This window comes from Thunnus albacares, chromosome 10 (assembly GCF_914725855.1).
Source record: "Thunnus albacares chromosome 10, fThuAlb1.1, whole genome shotgun sequence".
NCBI classification, from domain to species: domain Eukaryota; kingdom Metazoa; phylum Chordata; class Actinopteri; order Scombriformes; family Scombridae; genus Thunnus; species Thunnus albacares.
The window spans coordinates 8,803,577-8,821,503 of NC_058115.1; the positions used below are offsets into that span (position 1 = coordinate 8,803,577).

A 17,927-nucleotide genomic window follows, 5' to 3' on the forward strand; every position below is an offset into this window, starting at 1 on the left:
AGAGGTCAATTCTAACATCAGTATGCTAATCGGCTAACAATGACGATGCTAACATGCTGACTTTTAGCAAGTAGTTTAGTATGTTAGCATCCTAAAATTTGCTAATTAGCAATAAAAAGTACAGCTGAGGCTGATGAGAGTGTTGTCACTTTCACAGGTATTTGGTCATCAAAAGTCAAAAGTAAGTTAAAATTACAAGTAATTTGAATGTATCTTCTAGGGACTAGGGGTGTGCTCGAAGAATACAAATACGTTATTCAGCATAGCACAAATAGTGGCTTTTTATGAATATTTAGTCTCTGTCCTCTGCTCCGCTGTTACGTCTATCAGCAGGTCTCAACGAGGGGAGTCACATCCACCTGCTACATGACACACATTTCCTAATTTGGACATCTCTCCTAGAGTTGGGGTTGTTCCCCAGAGATAAAGCTGAACTACTGACACACACAAAGTGCTCCCAAGGGACCCTCCATAACCTTATTCCCTTTCTCCTTTCTCCAAAGTTAGGTTGTAAAAAATAGGCAATAAATGAATAGGGCAAAGCAAGAATCGCCTTTGAAGTTCTTCTCTACACATGACACAGTGTGCTGTCTCTGTGTTATTTAGCTCAGTAGTCAGTGCAGTCATCTATGACCTGGGAGACTCCAGTTAGAGACCCAGTGTGGGGACCTCCTTCATGAGGTAGTTTATTCATGAACACTTATTGTAAATGTTTCATTTTCTGAAAATAAACGTGTAATAAAAACAAAAACAGGATTTTTAAGCCTCCTTCCACTTTTATTAAAATACAAATACAAATAATTTTGCTGCCTCAACAATTATAGATAGAAATACAAATACTGGGCTCTCTGCACATCTCTACTAAGGACCTTGAATAACTGGCAAATTTCATGTCAAGATGTACCACACAAAACAAAACATTTAAATATCATGGTGACACTGGAGGAAACGTCTGGCTCACCAAAGTCAGTAGGATACATCCTCTGGGAACCATGATTCTCTGTAAAAAATAGTGCCAATCCATCTGGTACATGTCAAGAAAAATTAGGGGATCACCAAGGTTGTTAAGATTGATCCTCTGGGGACTTTGAATATCTGTAACAAATTTTATAGTAATCCATCCAATACTTGTTGAGATATTTCAGTGTGGATCCAGGCGGTGAATTAACAGACAAACTGACTAAAATTGGCTAAGAATATTATAAAGTGCAGCCTCAAAAGTGACCAGAAAGTTGCACTCTCTGGCTCAACAAAAACTGTATATTGTAAACTTCACGAAAGGGATTATTTATTGCAGGACTTTTATATTGGATTGTATCACATTATAGGGCGTTTCTGTTATACTGGTATAGTGATGATTTGTAATAAAAATATTTGTGTAATCTGATTTCTGCAGAAACCGAAAAAAGCACCGCTATGAGTCATAAACAGTTTTACTGCACATGAAATATGCAATCAAGCGCAGCAAGTCTTTTTGTCAGATGTTAATCCAGCCCATTGAAGTTGAGATCTAAAGGGAAGTTAGAGTTCAAGCAGAAATGTGCTTGACTCTGCTGTATGGTCATCAGATATGGGATTAAAAGCTCCCATGTGAATAGTCAATCTGCATAAATATCAGGTGTTTATGTAAACAGAATCAAAAACCCATAAATGTTCACATATATAGGCTTCCACGTCACCAGTGCAACATGGGACCCGATGAGAAATTAGTTTTGAGTTATTGAGAGCATCTGATCACACACACACACACACACACACATACGCACACACAGCGGGAGACAAAGTCAGTGTGTGTCCATGTTTCTGAGGAATTGTCTGAATGTCTGTAACAAAATGAGTTCAGTCATTTCACCAAACTGCATTTTCTTGCAAAATCTCATCAAAAGCCTATCAAGAACCTGATCCACATGGTAAACAGCCCATGACGACTGCTGCAGCTCTGCTTGTAATCATATTGGTACGAAAGTTTGACCCTGTCAGTGCAGGAAGTTTTGAAAGGCTTATTACATTAGAGTATGTGCGTATGTGTATGTCCTGTATTTTCAAGATTGAATGATAATTCCTGTTTATTACAACTTGTGTTTTACTGTCATAGTTTTGGCCATGTTTTATATTAATGGCAATAACATTGTAAGTTAATTATTGAGATCACGAAACTTTCAATTACTAAAAGATTGTCCAATGGGGCGATCAAACATTTTTTAAAGAAACTCTAAGGTTGGGTCAAACTTATTTGTAGACAGTAGAATTATTACCCAAACATCCATCACAGTTTAAAGACCAACTTTCTGGTTCAACTTTGACCCACCCCACTTACCATAGATGTGTGTGCACACAGTTTTCTTGTACAATGAGACATTTTGGGGGTGTTTACTTGCAGTTTTACTGTCAAATAAAGCGGTTTAGATAATTAAGCTTAACAGTTAGCTTGTTTACAACCCGTCTGACAGCTCATGCTTCTTTGTCTTTGTGGCAATGTCGTTGTGTTCCCAGATCTCATCAATTACTTAAGTGAGAACAATGTTTATATAACGAGTTGTTATAAACTGGAATTATCCTTTAAACCTGGATGAAATGTTGAGAGACAGATCCAGAGTGAATCATGTGTGGGGGATTTTGAAGAAAGAGGGCAAAGGGTAAGGAAACTTCCAACACTCACGATGAGGTCTCGCTCTTCTCACTTACAGCAGGACTAAGCATGCATGAGGTAATACAGCAAAAGTAATTGAGAAAATTACAGTCTCAACCCACAACCCTGTGTATTTTTTCTTGAGGGTCTCTGGTTGTCAGAGGAGGAGTGGAGAAAAGTCCACAGTTACAGCTTAGATCTCCCAGGTTGTTTAAACAAGAGAGAAGGATTGTAATCCACCGAGACAGGCCCGCAGCACTCACGAAGATGCACACACACACACACACACACACACACACACACACACGCACACACACACACATGGAAACACACTTTAGCGCTGGACGACGAAGTGCGTGTGTGGAAATCTGACGTGTCGACAGCTACAAGTAGTAACCACCAGGAACCAGGAAATACAGACAGATCTGTGGGCTGATACATCTACCTACAGAGGCTGACTTTGAGCCTACATGCAAGCATCTCTATACTCAGCCAGCCCACTCCAAAAGGTGGTTTCCATGGTGACGGCAGCAGGGAAAAATGGGGCTCTGGCCTTGACGACAGCTGGGGCTTACTGTGGATGGAAAACATAATTGCAACACAGCTAGGGCTGGGCAATATATTGATATTATATCAGTATCATGATATGAGACTAGATATTGTCTTAGATTTTGGATATTTTAATATTGTGTTGTCTTTTCCTGGTTTTAAAGGCTTCATTACTGTAAAGTTATGTAATTTTCTGAACTTACCAGACTGTTCTATTATTTGCCTTCACCTACTTAGTCATTATATCCACATTACTGATGATTATTTAACAAAAATCTCATTGTGTAAATATTTATTGAACACACCAATGGTCATCCCTACAATACTGTCCCCCCAGTGCAGATGAGACACAATATAAAGACTATTCAGAAGTTTCCTTTTCAACAATGTGTTTATAAAGAGCAAGTAGTTGACATCGCCCTAAAAACAGGTTCCTTGTGGAGTTTCTCTTAAATGCGAGAAGCACACAGCATCCTCATTTCACATCTTCACTTGTCCTGCGCTGACTCGCACAGGAGCCGCAGAGTGAGTCTTGCAGCAGCTTGGGAATAAATGTTCAAATGTGAACCAAAAGAAGAACTAATGAGTGGGTAAAACTTTATTTTACAGAGTTTGAAGTGTTATCAGAGAAGGCACAAGTAGAGATGAGACTTGTACAAACACATGAGCAGAAATACACACAGCTCACCTGGTTGATGTGCTTGAGTTTGTCTATGATCTGGCTGATGACTGGCTCAGGGGGTTTGTTGCTTCGGGACTCTGAGCCGGGGTTCGACCGCTTCAGGCCGGGACTTGCAAACCTGACAGGACAGGAAGAATGATTTCATTCAACAGAAATGTTTAGAGCAGATTCACTCACTGCAGAGAGCTCAAAGGCAGCTTCATGAGTGAAAGACGTAAAGAACTGACCAACTGCTACATCTCTCCAAACTAGAGTGTTTATCACCATCTAGTGTTGATAAAATGAACGACAGCTCTTCTGGTTTTTAGATTAGGGGTCAATCTGAAGAGCTGGAAAGTCCATTTGTAACTCAAGCTAACTTTTCCCCTCACTGGAGACATTAGGTCTATAAACTTAAATAGGGATTAACTTTTTTTTAACTTTGATGTTTAAAGATGTTTTCAATCAACACAAAGACACAGTTACATGTCGATATAAAATTTTGAGTTTCTCCATTACGCAAAACATCCTCAAAGGAGTTGAACCATTATGCATAAGTCTGACTGGTATTCATTTCATGTACATTAAACTGATCAGTCAGTGGCATTTTCATATGTGCAGTAAATGAGAGGACATTAGCAGAGATGTGCTTTTGTCCTGCTGTAGCGGTGAGCGTATATTTAGGTACGACCAGCCAACAGGCAGGTGCTCACATGTCTCTATGTGTAACTGAGGAAACGCTGCTCTGTTGATGTCTGTGTATGTTATCAAGAGGAGGAGCTGGTGAGTCTGAAAGGTAGATTTCTCTCCAGTTGTTATCTTTCATGTTGAGACTTCCCTGCAGGTGTTTCTACGCTCTTGGCAATGCCAGGAATTAACCCTTTCCCACCGCAGCTTCATAGCGCTGGGTTGATGCCTAAACCACATGTGTTTAGATCTACAAGACTGAAAACATATCTGCTCCCGGGCAACACAGTGATATGAGGGCAGAGGTCATACCTCAATGTAAATGTCATCTGCTATGATGAAGGACAAATGGGCCGGAGTGTAAAGAAATGATTTTCAGAGAAAAGGTTAGTAAGAGAGAAAAGGGCCTTGAAAAAAGTCAGCATTTGTGTGTCTGTGTGTGTGTGTGTGTGCAAAGCATGAGGTCATACTGTGTTCTCAACTCTGTGACACACACACACACACACACATAGACACACCTTTCACCTGCCATCTCCATTTATCAGTCTTCCGCTCTCCCCTAAGTCAGACTTTTCATTAAACTCAAATTACATTTCCCCAGTTATTTATTCTTCTTATTAGCCATGATCTCATCCCCTCTCCGCTGCTAATTATCACATTAATAATAGAGGGAGATGTGTGATCCATTAAGGATAGGAGAAGAGGAAATATGGGTTGAGGAAGGAGGATTAAGAGGAGCGAGGGGTTTGAGCGAGGATAGGGAGCCGAGACAGGTTAGCGTTTCACATGATAGATGTCAGTCAGATAATTTTGCAGAGACATACAGTACCAGTCAAAAGTTTGGACAAACCTTCCCATTTCCATTTCGACTGCTACTGTAATTTAACGTGTTATCACCATAAAACTCTTCCCACTGCTGATAGTCTCAGTTTTCAGCTTTTAGTTTGTTATCCAATCTCTGCAGCGTTATTGTTCGCCGCCAGCAGAGATGATCAGATCGGTTAACTCTGGTGCTAACCTAATCTAATCTAACACCAATTACTATGCTATTAGGTCCGGTCTGAATGAGCCAGTCGCCTCTCACATCAGAATAAACACCAGAGGGGGAAGAGGCGTGGGAGTGCAGGTGTTGAAAGAATACATAATGGAGTCTGATGTTTTTCACACCATCTGATGGATCACACCTCCACCTCCGAGCATACAGACAGGGTCAGAGGTCAGGGTTTGCGGTGTGTAAACACCGTTGTTGTTACTGTTAATATACTATACTTGTTCTGGCAGCATGTCATGTTGAACAAAAAAAAAGAATCACATTTAGACGATATAAAAAGATCTGTAAGGGACTGTATGAAAATGATTGGGGTGGTGAAGGGGACTGAACTTTATGTTTCACTTTGTAAAAAAGAAAGACCCTCCCCAAGGTTAAGTTTTCTTTAAAACCCTCCTCTTGACCTATAAAAAATACAACCTCCCTACAACATGTCAAAATAATACATGTGCTTTTTTTGTTGTAATCATTCCTCCTGTTCATACTGGTCATTAGAAGATCCCTTCATAATGCACTTCTAATGTAAGTGATGGGGGACAAAATCCACGGTCCTCCTTCTGTGCAAAAATGTATTTAAAAGTTTATCTGAAGCTAATATGAAGCTTCAGTTATCTAGATTAGTCAAATCAAATCAATATCTTTCAAAGATGCTTTTTTAGTGCCAAAGTCCCTCTTTTTATTACTATATTTCCACTAAAGCTAAACAGGAAAACACTGTCTGTTAAGACACAGAAATACTTTACTAAAAAGACTGTAGCTGTGGAAGATCCACTTTATTTGACTAACTCAGATGGCTGAAGGCTAATATTATCTCCAGATAAACTTTTAGACACAGTTTTGCTCAAAATGAGGACTGTCGATTTTGTTCACTTACATTGTTAGCATATTTGGAGGGGATTTTCTAATTGTCAGTATGAACAGGAGAATTGATTACTGTGAGCAAAACTTGTTTGAATGTCCATATGGAAGCCCAACTATTGTTTTAAAACAGACTTGATGAACTGTTAACCTTTCATTTAAAGGACCAGTGTGTAGGATTTAGTGGCATCTAGTGGTGAGGTTGCAGATTGCAACAAACTGAAAACCCCTCACCCTCTCCTTCCAAGCATGTAGGAGAACCTACAATGGCTGTGAAAACGCAAAAGGCGCTCTCTAGAGCCAGTGTTAGGTTTGTCCCTTCTGGGCTATTATAGAAACATGGTGGCGCAACATGGCGGACTCTGTGGAAGAGGATCTGCTCCCTATATAGATATATAGGGCTCGTTCTAAGGTAATGAACACACAATGATTCTTGTTTTCAGGTGATTAGACAGTAATGAAAACATGCTTATGAATATTATATTCCATTTCTGCCAAGTCCGTTCACTAGATGCAGCTAAATTCTACACACTGCACCTTTAACTGATTTGCAAAGGAATTTAATTAAATAAAATATAAATGTAGGTCAAGAAAAAAATACCCTTCTCTGCTTTCTCAAAAAAGTCAAACTACCCTAACTTCAGCAAAAACAAACGTTACAATACCCCTCCCCCTTTCCGACGGACTCTCCCCCACTAATAATTTCAGTGCAGTCCCTAAATCAAATGTTTACAGTTGACATATCATCTAATCTTTTATCAGTTATCACACGCGCATGAGTTTACAGTGTCATTAGATCCAAAAGAGGAATGGAAACTCGATGTTTTGAGTTGACACGGCATCACATCTATTATCATAGTTATCAGTGTAACGCTCTTTGATGTGGTGAAAAGTGTTGCTCCTCTGATCTTGGCTCCAGTTGGGGATGGTAAACACGCCTGATAAAAAGCGCCACATTTAGCTCCGAGATCACTCCTCAAGTATCAGAGACATTCAGTACCCGACCCCTCCAGCGCTTACCCCCACACACACTGCATCTAAATTTATCTGCATGAAACAATATGAGAATGGATGCCACGTTTGGCTCTGGAGCAGGTCCTATCTCGGAGGATAATGGAAGATGATCCAGAACAAATCTCGGAGTGAAAATGTACCTGGAGTGAATTTGCAGGCATATGCCCTCGGAGATGACATGGAGAATTGCTTGCCGCAAGACATTGTAATCTCTCCATCATTTTGTCTCCTTTTCTGCCTCCCTGCACCTTCCTATCGCACTGTTTGGTCCAGCTTGTAATCATCCCCTCAGGACAGCTCTGCCCACTTGCCAACCTGATGTCCCCTCCTCAGATTGAGGCTCTTTCCTATCTTTGTGACAGACTCTCTTTTAGCACTTTGAGAAAACGCACAGAATTTATTCACAGCCCTCCTCTGGAACAAGAGGTAAAACATTAACCTGGAGCACTCCTCGTCTGAAATGTGTGCTTCTGCATTGATTAAATTCCACACATAATTCACAAAGAAAAAAAAAAACACCGGATATCTATAACTATCTAAGCCAAATTGAAACTAGGACCAGCTGACGGCGCGGGCGGAAAAGGAAGAAGTTATGATGTGTGCAGCCAAAGGACAGGGGTGAAGTGAAATATTGCAAAAACCAAATTAGATTCTGCAGGGTGCACAGGAGATGTTGGATAAAGGAGGAGAGAACGATCGAAATGGCAATTAACTAAGCGAGAAGAAGGTGACAGCACGCCTGATATTAATAACATCCCATAGAGCCAAAGTCAAGATTTACACTCACACTCAGTGGGAGAGTGAGGCCCCCGTGTGAAGCTCATCAGCTCAAGGCAAACTTACCCTTCAATTCACCTACACTCCGCTAGATGTGCGGCTGGAATATTGCAAATTCAAGAATCGGAGGAGACTATTTGTATTATTTAGAAAGCCAATACACCTGAGAAGGACCATGTTGCTGGCTGTAGCTTGTGTGTATTTGTCTGTGGGTGCATTTAGGATGCGCTTTAAATTCAAGCAAATGGGACACATGATTTACCTGTCTGTCATTTCCTGCCCATTCCAGCAGAGGGAGTGGTTTGCTGGAGCAGGTTCACGGCTGCACAGCGCCTCCCCGAGACCACTGTAGAAGGAGCTGAACCTCTTCAGGCTGGATATGAACTCCCTGAAGTAGGTAAAGACAGAAAACGTTCAACACATAGATGGACAAAGAATGATACTGGTTCATTTTAATATGACTTGCACACTTCAGCAGGGAGAAAAGCAGAAAGATATAGAGTCCAAGAGAGGAGAGAAACAAAGAGAGGGAGACAAAGAAGAGGCAGAGATAAAACGCGAGAGGGAATTCAGCCTGCTAACGGTGAAAGCAAGTCGATGAGATCCCCCTCGAGAGAGGGAGAGTGAAAGAGGCTAGAATAAGCAGTGTCTCTATTCCTAATTGACATTAATCTAGCCATTGTGCAGCTGAGGCCAGCGGCCCCGCTGGGCATTATTACACTGTTCATTTAAGCCTGTTACTGCATCAAGGGTGTTAAAAACACTCGAGTGGAGAAAGATTGAGTGTCACAAGGAAACAGGAGGAAACCTGTCCACAGTGTCAGGGGCAATATTTGTCTGTCAGACAAAGGCAGCAATCTGTAGAGGAAGTGCTGCTTCATCAACTGGAAGGGTCTCAGCCTGGATTACAGTCCCTGATTTCCTCACCTGCGGAGGCCCGCCAAAGTCTCATCTGCGTCCAAGGATGAGGGCTGGGTGTTGCGGGCTGCAGAGGCAGCGGGAGGTTGAGGAGGAGAGGATGCAACAGAGCGAGAGGCCCGCTGAGGAGTGTGTCCACACATCCCGCTCACCTGCCGAGCAGAGAGAGAGAGAGAGGCGGAGAATATAAGCAACCAGCATTGAGCGAGGGTATTCTGCTCCCCAAACCTCTTCACCCCACTTATGTTTCATTGCTTCCAGTTCCTGGACCTAAGCCTGTTTATTCAAACTCTTAATAACAATGACACTGCAGACAGTAAGAACCTGTCAGCAGCCAAACTGCCGACCTTACTCAGCTGAACCACTCCACAAATTGTCATCAGTTTGGGTTTGTTTATTTTTGGGAGGGATGAAAGTGGGGGATTTGCATAACAAACAAGTCATTGTATCCTCTGCCAGCCATTTCCGCCTTGTTCGAATTTGTAATCATAACACTCCAAAAACGCGAGCGTTGAAAACAAGGCCTCTCGTTTGCTCCTCTCCCCATATAAATGCCATTGTGTTTCCTAGCGGGACGCACATAACAATAATAAATAAGAAGTCCCTCTCTGTCTCTCAGAGATAATGGACCTGGCACATTCTTTTCAGGTGCAATAAAAATGCAAATGGATGTTAATGTTTAGCTTGTGGTTTAATGATTTGCGGGTGGTTTAATTTCCCCCGGGGATACTGGCCGAGGCTGAAATCTGCCATGTAATGTTAACAGCTAATTGTGCCCAGCTCCCCTTTAAGTGAATAGGCTGGCACCACTGCTGCTGAATACTGATGGGACCCGATAGAGCAGCACCGGACATCTTTATATAGTGGCAGTCGAGGCCACGCACACACGCACACACGCACACACACACAGTGTATTTGCTCAGCTATCCTTGTTAGGACATTGCATTGACTTCCATTAATTGTGGACAGCCTAACCCAAACCGTAACCTTTACCTGACCTCAATTCACACCTTACCCCTAACTTAACCACGACCTCAGAAATGATGTTTTGCCTCATTAGGACCAGGCTTTGGTCCACATGAGGACTACTGGTCCTGACAAGGTCACTGTTTATACTGGAAAAGGTTCAAATGAGATAATAAAAACGGGCATACACACACACATACACACACACACACACACATGCACACACACAGGCATGCACTTCCCTGCATAAATAAAAATTTCATCCAATCGTTCATTTGAACATAATGCACAAAGGGCCATTAACATGATAAACATGCACTCCTACATAATATACTCATTGCCAACACACACATATGTTACATAGACACACACACACTTGTGTAATGTACTTGAAGCAAAACAACTTTAAAAGGAGCACTGGACAGAGGATAATGTTCCATGTTATTTTACTGTGGGCGTGCACTGCAATACTTCCTGTCTTTTTTTATTATCAAGTAGTATAACAGCAGTTACATAGTCCCAACTATTGGCCTGGAATAGGATTAACTTTCAGGACACAACATTCCCCCCTTTCGTACAAAGTGTTACGTCTACACTTAAAGAAAGTGGGGTAACAAAATGTTTTCAAAAATAAATATCCTCTGCAGTGAGAACCTGGGTGTTACTTCACCTTTAACAGTAAGCAGAACAGTTTTTTTCTTTGAACATTGTTACAGCAACAGACTATATGTCCCTCTTGTATTCTCAAGTGACATAGTCTTTGATTCAAGTTGGCTGTTTTCTATTTTGTACAGTCCCTTGTAGCAGACTCTGTAGGCCTCTGTTCTTCTGGTGGAAGAATGAAGGCCTCCGGCAGCACAGACAGGTGTGAAGCGTCCCAAATCTGCCCATCAGTCAGCGTGTAGCTGTGAGGTCCTTTCTGCTGTGTCACTTTAAGAGGCTCATTGAACTTGGACTTTACTTTCTTGACATGCACAGGGTTTCTCACGCACACAAGGCTTCCTGGGTGCAGTTTAGGAGTCTTGGCATGTCTCTTGGCATCAGTGTATGTTTTCGTGTGTAACTGTTTCTTTGCAACTCTGTCTCTCAGTTCATGATCCTGAGCAGCTGTGAGCTTTGGCTGGATAGAGAGTTTGGTTCTCATCTTTCTTCAATACATGAGCTGGAGGGGTGATGTCCCTGTGGTCGCATGTGGTGTAGCTCTTTAGACTTGAAGGAACTCAGTGACATGAGCTTTTCACGGAGCTTTCTCTCTCTGTGCAGTAAAGATGCTTTCTCTTAACTATTTAGCCTCTCTAAAGCCCCATTTCCTTCTGGGTGGTAGATTGTAGTCCCGATGTGTTGGATATCTTGATCTCTCAGGAAAGAGGATATTTCTGAGGAGATTAGCTGTGGGCCATTATCTCAGTCATTTGAACATAATGCACCTAAGGCTATGGGGTTTCCATTTTGAGTAAACACAGATCTCATGAAGCTAATCACTGTAGCAGTAGTGCACTGTGGAGCAAAACACACCTCTGGCCACTTTGAATAATAGTCTACCATGGTGATAGCAAACTTGCAGCCAGCAGAGCCAGTCTTGAATGGGACAACAATGTCTAGTGCAAGCTTTTGGCAGGGCCCATCAGGCAAAGGGATTGGTGTTATTAGTGCAGGAGGCGGTTCTTGTTGTCTTGTCATTCAGCTGTCAGGACACACAGGTGGCATTGACAGGCTGTACCAGAGCATCCATCTTAGGCTACCAATACAAGTCTCTGAGTCTCTCTTTAGTATTGACAATGCCTCGGTGGCTCTCATGCACTAGGTGTACCATGTGGGAATGTAGCCTTACTGGCACTGTTATTCTGTGACTCCCTCTCAGAATAAGTGACTTGTGCATGGACGTGTCTGAAACTCAGGAGGATTTTCAACAAACACTGCATCCCTGTGTTTTTCAAACCCAGCAACACACTAAGACAGAAACTAGTCCACCTGAAAGACCGCACACCCAAACACAAGAAAAGCAATCTAGTGTATGCAGTCCAATGCAGTAAGGAATGCACAGACTTTTATATCAGGGAAACTAAACAACCACTACACAAATGCATGGCTCAACACAGGAGGGCCAACCCCTCAGGTCAAGACTCAGCAGTTTACCTACACCTAAAAGATAAGGGACACTTTTTCAAGGACAACAATGTGCATATTTTGGATAGGGAGGATAAATGGTTTCAAAGTAGAGAAACCATCCCTCAACAGAGGAGGAGGTCTACGACACCACTTATACCCCACCTATAATGATGTCCTTTCATCCCTTCCCAGGAGATTTAACAACCATTCACATTTGGCCTCATGTGACAACTCCAATGACTGTCGTTAACACCTAGTGGTTCACCTCAGGTGACTCCAACGACTCTAACGATTGTCAATACTACAGCCAGGAGAACTAACGAACCAAGTGGTATCAATGATAATGACCCCACAGAGGATAAATACCTGGGACTCCCTACCAGGCACTTAGAACTAAAGAAGCCTCTTGGATGTCTTCAAGTATCCACAAACTAGTCCAGTTGCCCTCGATTCAACCATGACCTGGATGCCTGAGAATCTTCACAGACATCCAGTATCTATTATCATGTTAGGGGATGTGCCTAATTCTACAGTGCACGTTATTTTCATCTCTACTGAGACAGCATCTTTCAGAAAAAGCACAGTCAGCTCGGGCATAACAACCTCCCTCACCTCATGTTGAGCGGCACACTTTTGCAGAGTGCCCAGTCTTTCCACATGATTTGCATATTTGGCTTGTAGCAGGGCATTTTGTGGAATTTGTCAGGTGCTTTTCTGAATCACATCTGTAACATTTGCGTGTATGTTCAGACTTTGTTTCACCTTTTCTTTGGTTATTTGCGCTGTTGGAGCGTTTTTGTTCCGTCCTTGGCAGTGTTTTTATCTCCCACACTGGCACTTCACTGTTTGGGAGTGCACTGGCATTGCGCTCAGCCAATTCCCCTTGATCTGAATGGCCTTATCCAGTGTCAGTTTATCTTCTAGTAGCAAACATTCACGTATGTGTCCACTGTGGGCTTTCTCCATGATTTGATCTCATAGCATATCTTGCTCTGCATTTCCAAACTCACACAAAGTGAGCATCTCACCTTGCACAGAGACGTATTTTGCAATAGTTTCATCATGTCTCTGTGCTCATTGGCCAAGCTTATGTCTCTCAAGAATGACATTTACCTTCTACACAAAATATGCTTGCAGGGCAGCCACAGCATAATCGTAGGTGGTACCTGTTTCAGTCAAGGTATAGAAGATCCTCTGTGCTTCGGTTCTGATGCTATGCAACAGCACAACTCACTTTTGGGTATCGGGCCACTTGGCTCCTTCCACGTCAATCACAAGTAGGTAGTTTTCAGTCATGTTTCAAATGGCATTGCAGGTTCTCCTGGACATTGTAGGAAAGTGGGAGGCAAAGGAGTAGTAGCCACAGCCATCCTCGTCACTAATTTTGTTAAGTATTTGTAGTAAAGCACTTAAAAAGAAGCACTGGACAGAGGATAATGTTCCATGTTACTTTACTGTGGATGTGAATTTCACAACTCCAGACACTGCAATATTTCCTGTCTTTTTTTCTTATGAAGTAGTATAACAGCAGTTACACAGTACCACCTATTGGCCTGGAACAGGATTAGCTTTCCGAACACAGCAACTTGTTTATTGCATGCATGCTGACACACACAAATGCTGATCAGCTGTAAGACAGAATCATCAGGGTTAATCAATACAGCCTTGTCATCCAAGGATACGGTGTGATGATAGCCACCACAGTCTATACATACACACACACACACACACACACACCTCAGCCCATTGTCTCTGCCACCCCATTCTCTCCCTCAACATCTTCCTCTCATGTAATTCTCCCCGTCCTCCTGCGCCTGGAGCGAGCGCCGGTGCTCCCACAGGCCATGATTAATGTGATTGGAGCTGTGTTCCTCCTTTTGTTTGTGCGTTCCCGGGAAGCCGTAGGGGAGTTGTGGCACAAGGGAGAGACTGATTCAGCACATCCCCCCCTCCCCCCACACCTTCCCCCCTGCCGATTGTTTCCGGATTCTTCAAGGAAGGGGCTCATTAGTGGGGTATTAATATCACCCAGGGCTGGACTAACACAACCAACAGGAGAGTCTGCAGATAAAGCCTGCCTCAGCTTGAGTGCTCTGAAATACAGTATCTGCACACTTTTATCTGCACTGAGCAGCCCGCCTTGCTAAGAGAGAGAGATGCTGACGGCCAGTAATACAGCACTCACAAACACACACACACACACACACACACACACACACTTTGCCACTTTGCAGTCCACGTGTGCATACACTTGCTCACCTGCATCTCAGGTTCCATGTGGCGCTCTGCTTGTGCAAACACAGTGTAAAGATAAACTCCAAACAGATCAATGGAAACGCATGTGGATCCCGACACTCCTGTATGATCAGGATTATACGTTCATCTCGATCATAAGGAAGTTAATAATAAGCAAACGGTTTGAAGAGGAAGGATGATACAATCAGTGTTGAAAACATGGCGAGGTGCCATGCCCAGCTGTAACAACATATTGAAGAATATTTGGTGAGTAATGTTTGTGTTCCAGGGGAGTCGAGGCTCAAGGGAGAGACTGAGTCAGCACTCGGCCCTCCTCCTCCTCCCCCTCCTCCTCCCCCTCCTCCTCCCTGCTTTGTTGTCACCAGCAAAGGAACTGACTTCTGGTGAAATGCACACATTATAGGCATCCTATTTCAGCTCAACCTTCCCTTTCAGAGTCTCTCAGCGAGGTGAAAATGAGGGAGAAAGTCTCACTATTACGTCAGAGGGGAAAGTAATACCAGACAGCTATCAGGGTCATATCTTCAAATGGATACTGCAGAGTCTGGGTTGTAAATGAGGAATTTGGTGCAACAGACTCTTTTAAGTCTTGTGTGGTGTAAATGGTTTAAGAAATGTCTCGAATTGTAGTTTTAACATGTCAGAATGTCTCCAGATTTGAATAAAAAATGCAGGGCTTTGAGGGAAAATATGATGGATGTGTGCATGCAGGTGTATACTGTGAATATTAAGCATTTTCCTACACTGATCAAAGCTTTTCGAAATGTAAAACTTGTATTCACACTCACTATCTGCACAGATTCTTTCAGTCTAATCTCCAAATCTCACTAATCAGTTCAGCTCAATACGCCTGTTAAATAAATCCGCCGCTTCACAAATTTTCAGCTTCACATCAACGAGATATGACAACAAATCCCCAAATAGTTTGAAAAATAATGAATTATTGATATTTTAAGACAAATTTGGCTTACAAAAGCCGCTCTGCATGGTAAAACTGTTGTTACTAAAACCTGCATACTGAACCTAAAATGTTAATCTCATTAAAATAGACGAGGCAACAGTGCAGATCAGACTCAAGTTCAAAATGAGACATTAGTCGTTTGTGCATCAAGGTTAGAGAGATGCAAAATTGATTTCACACTTCTCACTCACAGGTCTGTAATTCCTGTAGCATTCAGAGCTGTGAAAAGCTATTAAATTCTTCTTTTGATTTTATAGACATCGTTCGGATGCAGATGAAACAGCCGGATCTGTGAGACTGAAGTATGAGAACATGATGTTTTCTTCAAAGTAGGACAGAAAACATGTCTAATGTGAGTCATTAAGAAGGTGCAATGAGAGGGTAATTGTCTGCATTGAAGATTTGAAAAATGACTCTGGTATGGTATTCAAAAATGTTTACTTGAGATTTGTGACTAATTTATCAATAATTATCATAAATTATATAAATAATAACATACAAGTAAGACTCAACAACCTTGAGCAAACTGGTTTTATCTAAAGTTACAGTCATATTTATAAGAAATATGCCAGTAAAGTTGAGATAGTATACAAAAACACCCCAGTCTTTGTGTTTTTAATCTGGAATGGATGTTTTCATCTTTTAAAAAACTGGACAGGTATCCAACATGTTTGCATATTCTTTGATATTGTCTCCCCCCCTCCAAAAAAAAAAAAAAAAAAATCAATTACAGGGCCAGATTGCCCATCTCAGAGGCCCTGGGGCAAAAATGGGCCCCTATTGGGCCCCCCGTTTGTCACATTCTTTGTGCATTGTGTGTATGTAATGTATGCAGAAGTATTAGTTAGTAAATAGGAATTAGTCATTGTAACTTGTTTTATTTAGGAATATGTGTCATATAATGTTCAAACACCAGGCGGTGAACCTGGAGTCTTCGGTCAGCCTGAAGTTTCTGAGGCCACAGAGAAGTTGCCCGGTTTATTAGTAATCCAGCTTTGTCAATTATAATCAGTTAATTAAGCAAAAATATTTTTCATAATTATTTCAGACTCTTATATCTGTAATGTACACGGGCCAACAAATGACAGATTGAGCCTTTAAGGACTTATAAATACCACAGTTTGTCTTCTATAATTCAGATTAACCATATGACTCGATAAATAATGACTTAGAGATTTTACAACATTAATGATTTATTGCATGTTTAAAAGCTCAAATGGCTCTAACTGCTTAAAAAGTCTGACTCTCGTGTCTACAGTGGCCCACATGTTTGAATGGATTAATCAGAAATAAAAATGCAGCAGAGATTTAATTAGCGCTCTTGTTTCCTCAGTGAAGCAACCGCTTGGATGGGATTTGATCTGCTTGAGCTATTTTTGTGCACAAAGGAAAGACAACAAAAACAAGAGCTGATGAAAAGTGTGTTATTGACAAAAAATGTTGCAGGCACACAAAGAGATATGTGGTAAAAGACTGATAGCACCCGAATGTGTCGAGTGTGTAACAATACACAACTCATGTACTCCGCCGTACATCTCCTGTAATCTTGGTAGGATCTATCACATTTCTGTCTCAACCTACTTCCCATCTTCATTTTCAGCCGAGGGGTCGCAGGGTGATGGATGTCTCCTCCACACTCCCCTGTCCTCCTTCCCCTTGGGTTCGCTCCTCACACACTCTCCTCTCCATTCTTCTCTTCTCTCCCTGTCTTTGTCGCTCTTTCTCTCCTCTCTTTCTCCTCAGTAACTGGTAAAAATAGAGCTTCATAAATCATGCATCCTCTCTCACAGCAGCACGTAAGAATGAGAGAAAAAGAAATAAATGAGAAGGGGGGGCTGAAATAGAGAGAGAAGGATGTTCAAGATGAGATGTACAGATGGAGGTGGATGACATCAAACTCCAGGAGAGGGGTGGGAAGTTCACAGGAGAATAGATTGGAGCTGCAGGGCTCTCGACTGCCCTCTCTGTCTCTCTGAACATTGGTTGATTCACGCCGGAGTTGCGTCGGATGGAGGATATGAATGTTAACATGCTGGGGAGCGGGCTGGCAGACGATGAGTGGTCATCTCGCCGGTATAGTACATGTTTCAAGTCCGCAGAGAAGGAAAGAGACGTCTCTCTCACACCTCGAGGACTCTTTTACTCAGATAGAGTCGATCTGTCTGTCACCCTCAGTATCAGGGGGTCTGAACTCTCAGTGGAGGTGAGGTTAAGTGAGAGACACCATCTGCAGCTGCGCCACTTACTATCACATGAAACCACCAAACAAGCCATAGAACGTAGTAGATCCATAATGTTGCTGTACAAAATATTGCAGTATCTCTAAAATATGATCCACTTTATTTGACTAACTCAGACTATTGAAATTTTTAAATACTACAGATTCCCTAAGGGGACATGGGCAAAAAATATATATATTGAGGCCACAATTTACTACATCGAGCACTCAAAATGCTATCGTGTGTGCACGAGATACAATTCATCCCCACGTTTT

General features: G+C 42.1%; 1 protein-coding gene across 2 annotated transcripts in view; it reads right to left on the reverse strand.

The window, feature by feature from the left end:
• Positions 1–17,927, reverse strand: part of gpc3 (glypican 3) — a 113,897-nt gene that overhangs the window by 26,320 nt on the left and 69,650 nt on the right. The window contains exons 4-7 of one of the 2 annotated variants that reach the window (XM_044364524.1): positions 9,151–9,293; positions 8,486–8,611; positions 3,867–3,978; positions 3,406–3,719 (exon numbers count right to left, since the gene is read on the reverse strand). In XM_044364524.1, the coding sequence (XP_044220459.1) occupies positions 3,654–3,719; positions 3,867–3,978; positions 8,486–8,611; positions 9,151–9,293 (447 nt within the window). In that variant the 3' untranslated portion in view covers positions 3,406–3,653. Of the gene's footprint in view, positions 1–3,405; positions 3,720–3,866; positions 3,979–8,485; positions 8,612–9,150; positions 9,294–17,927 lie in introns of those variants that run through there. The other variant, XM_044364523.1, reaches the window with a different exon arrangement.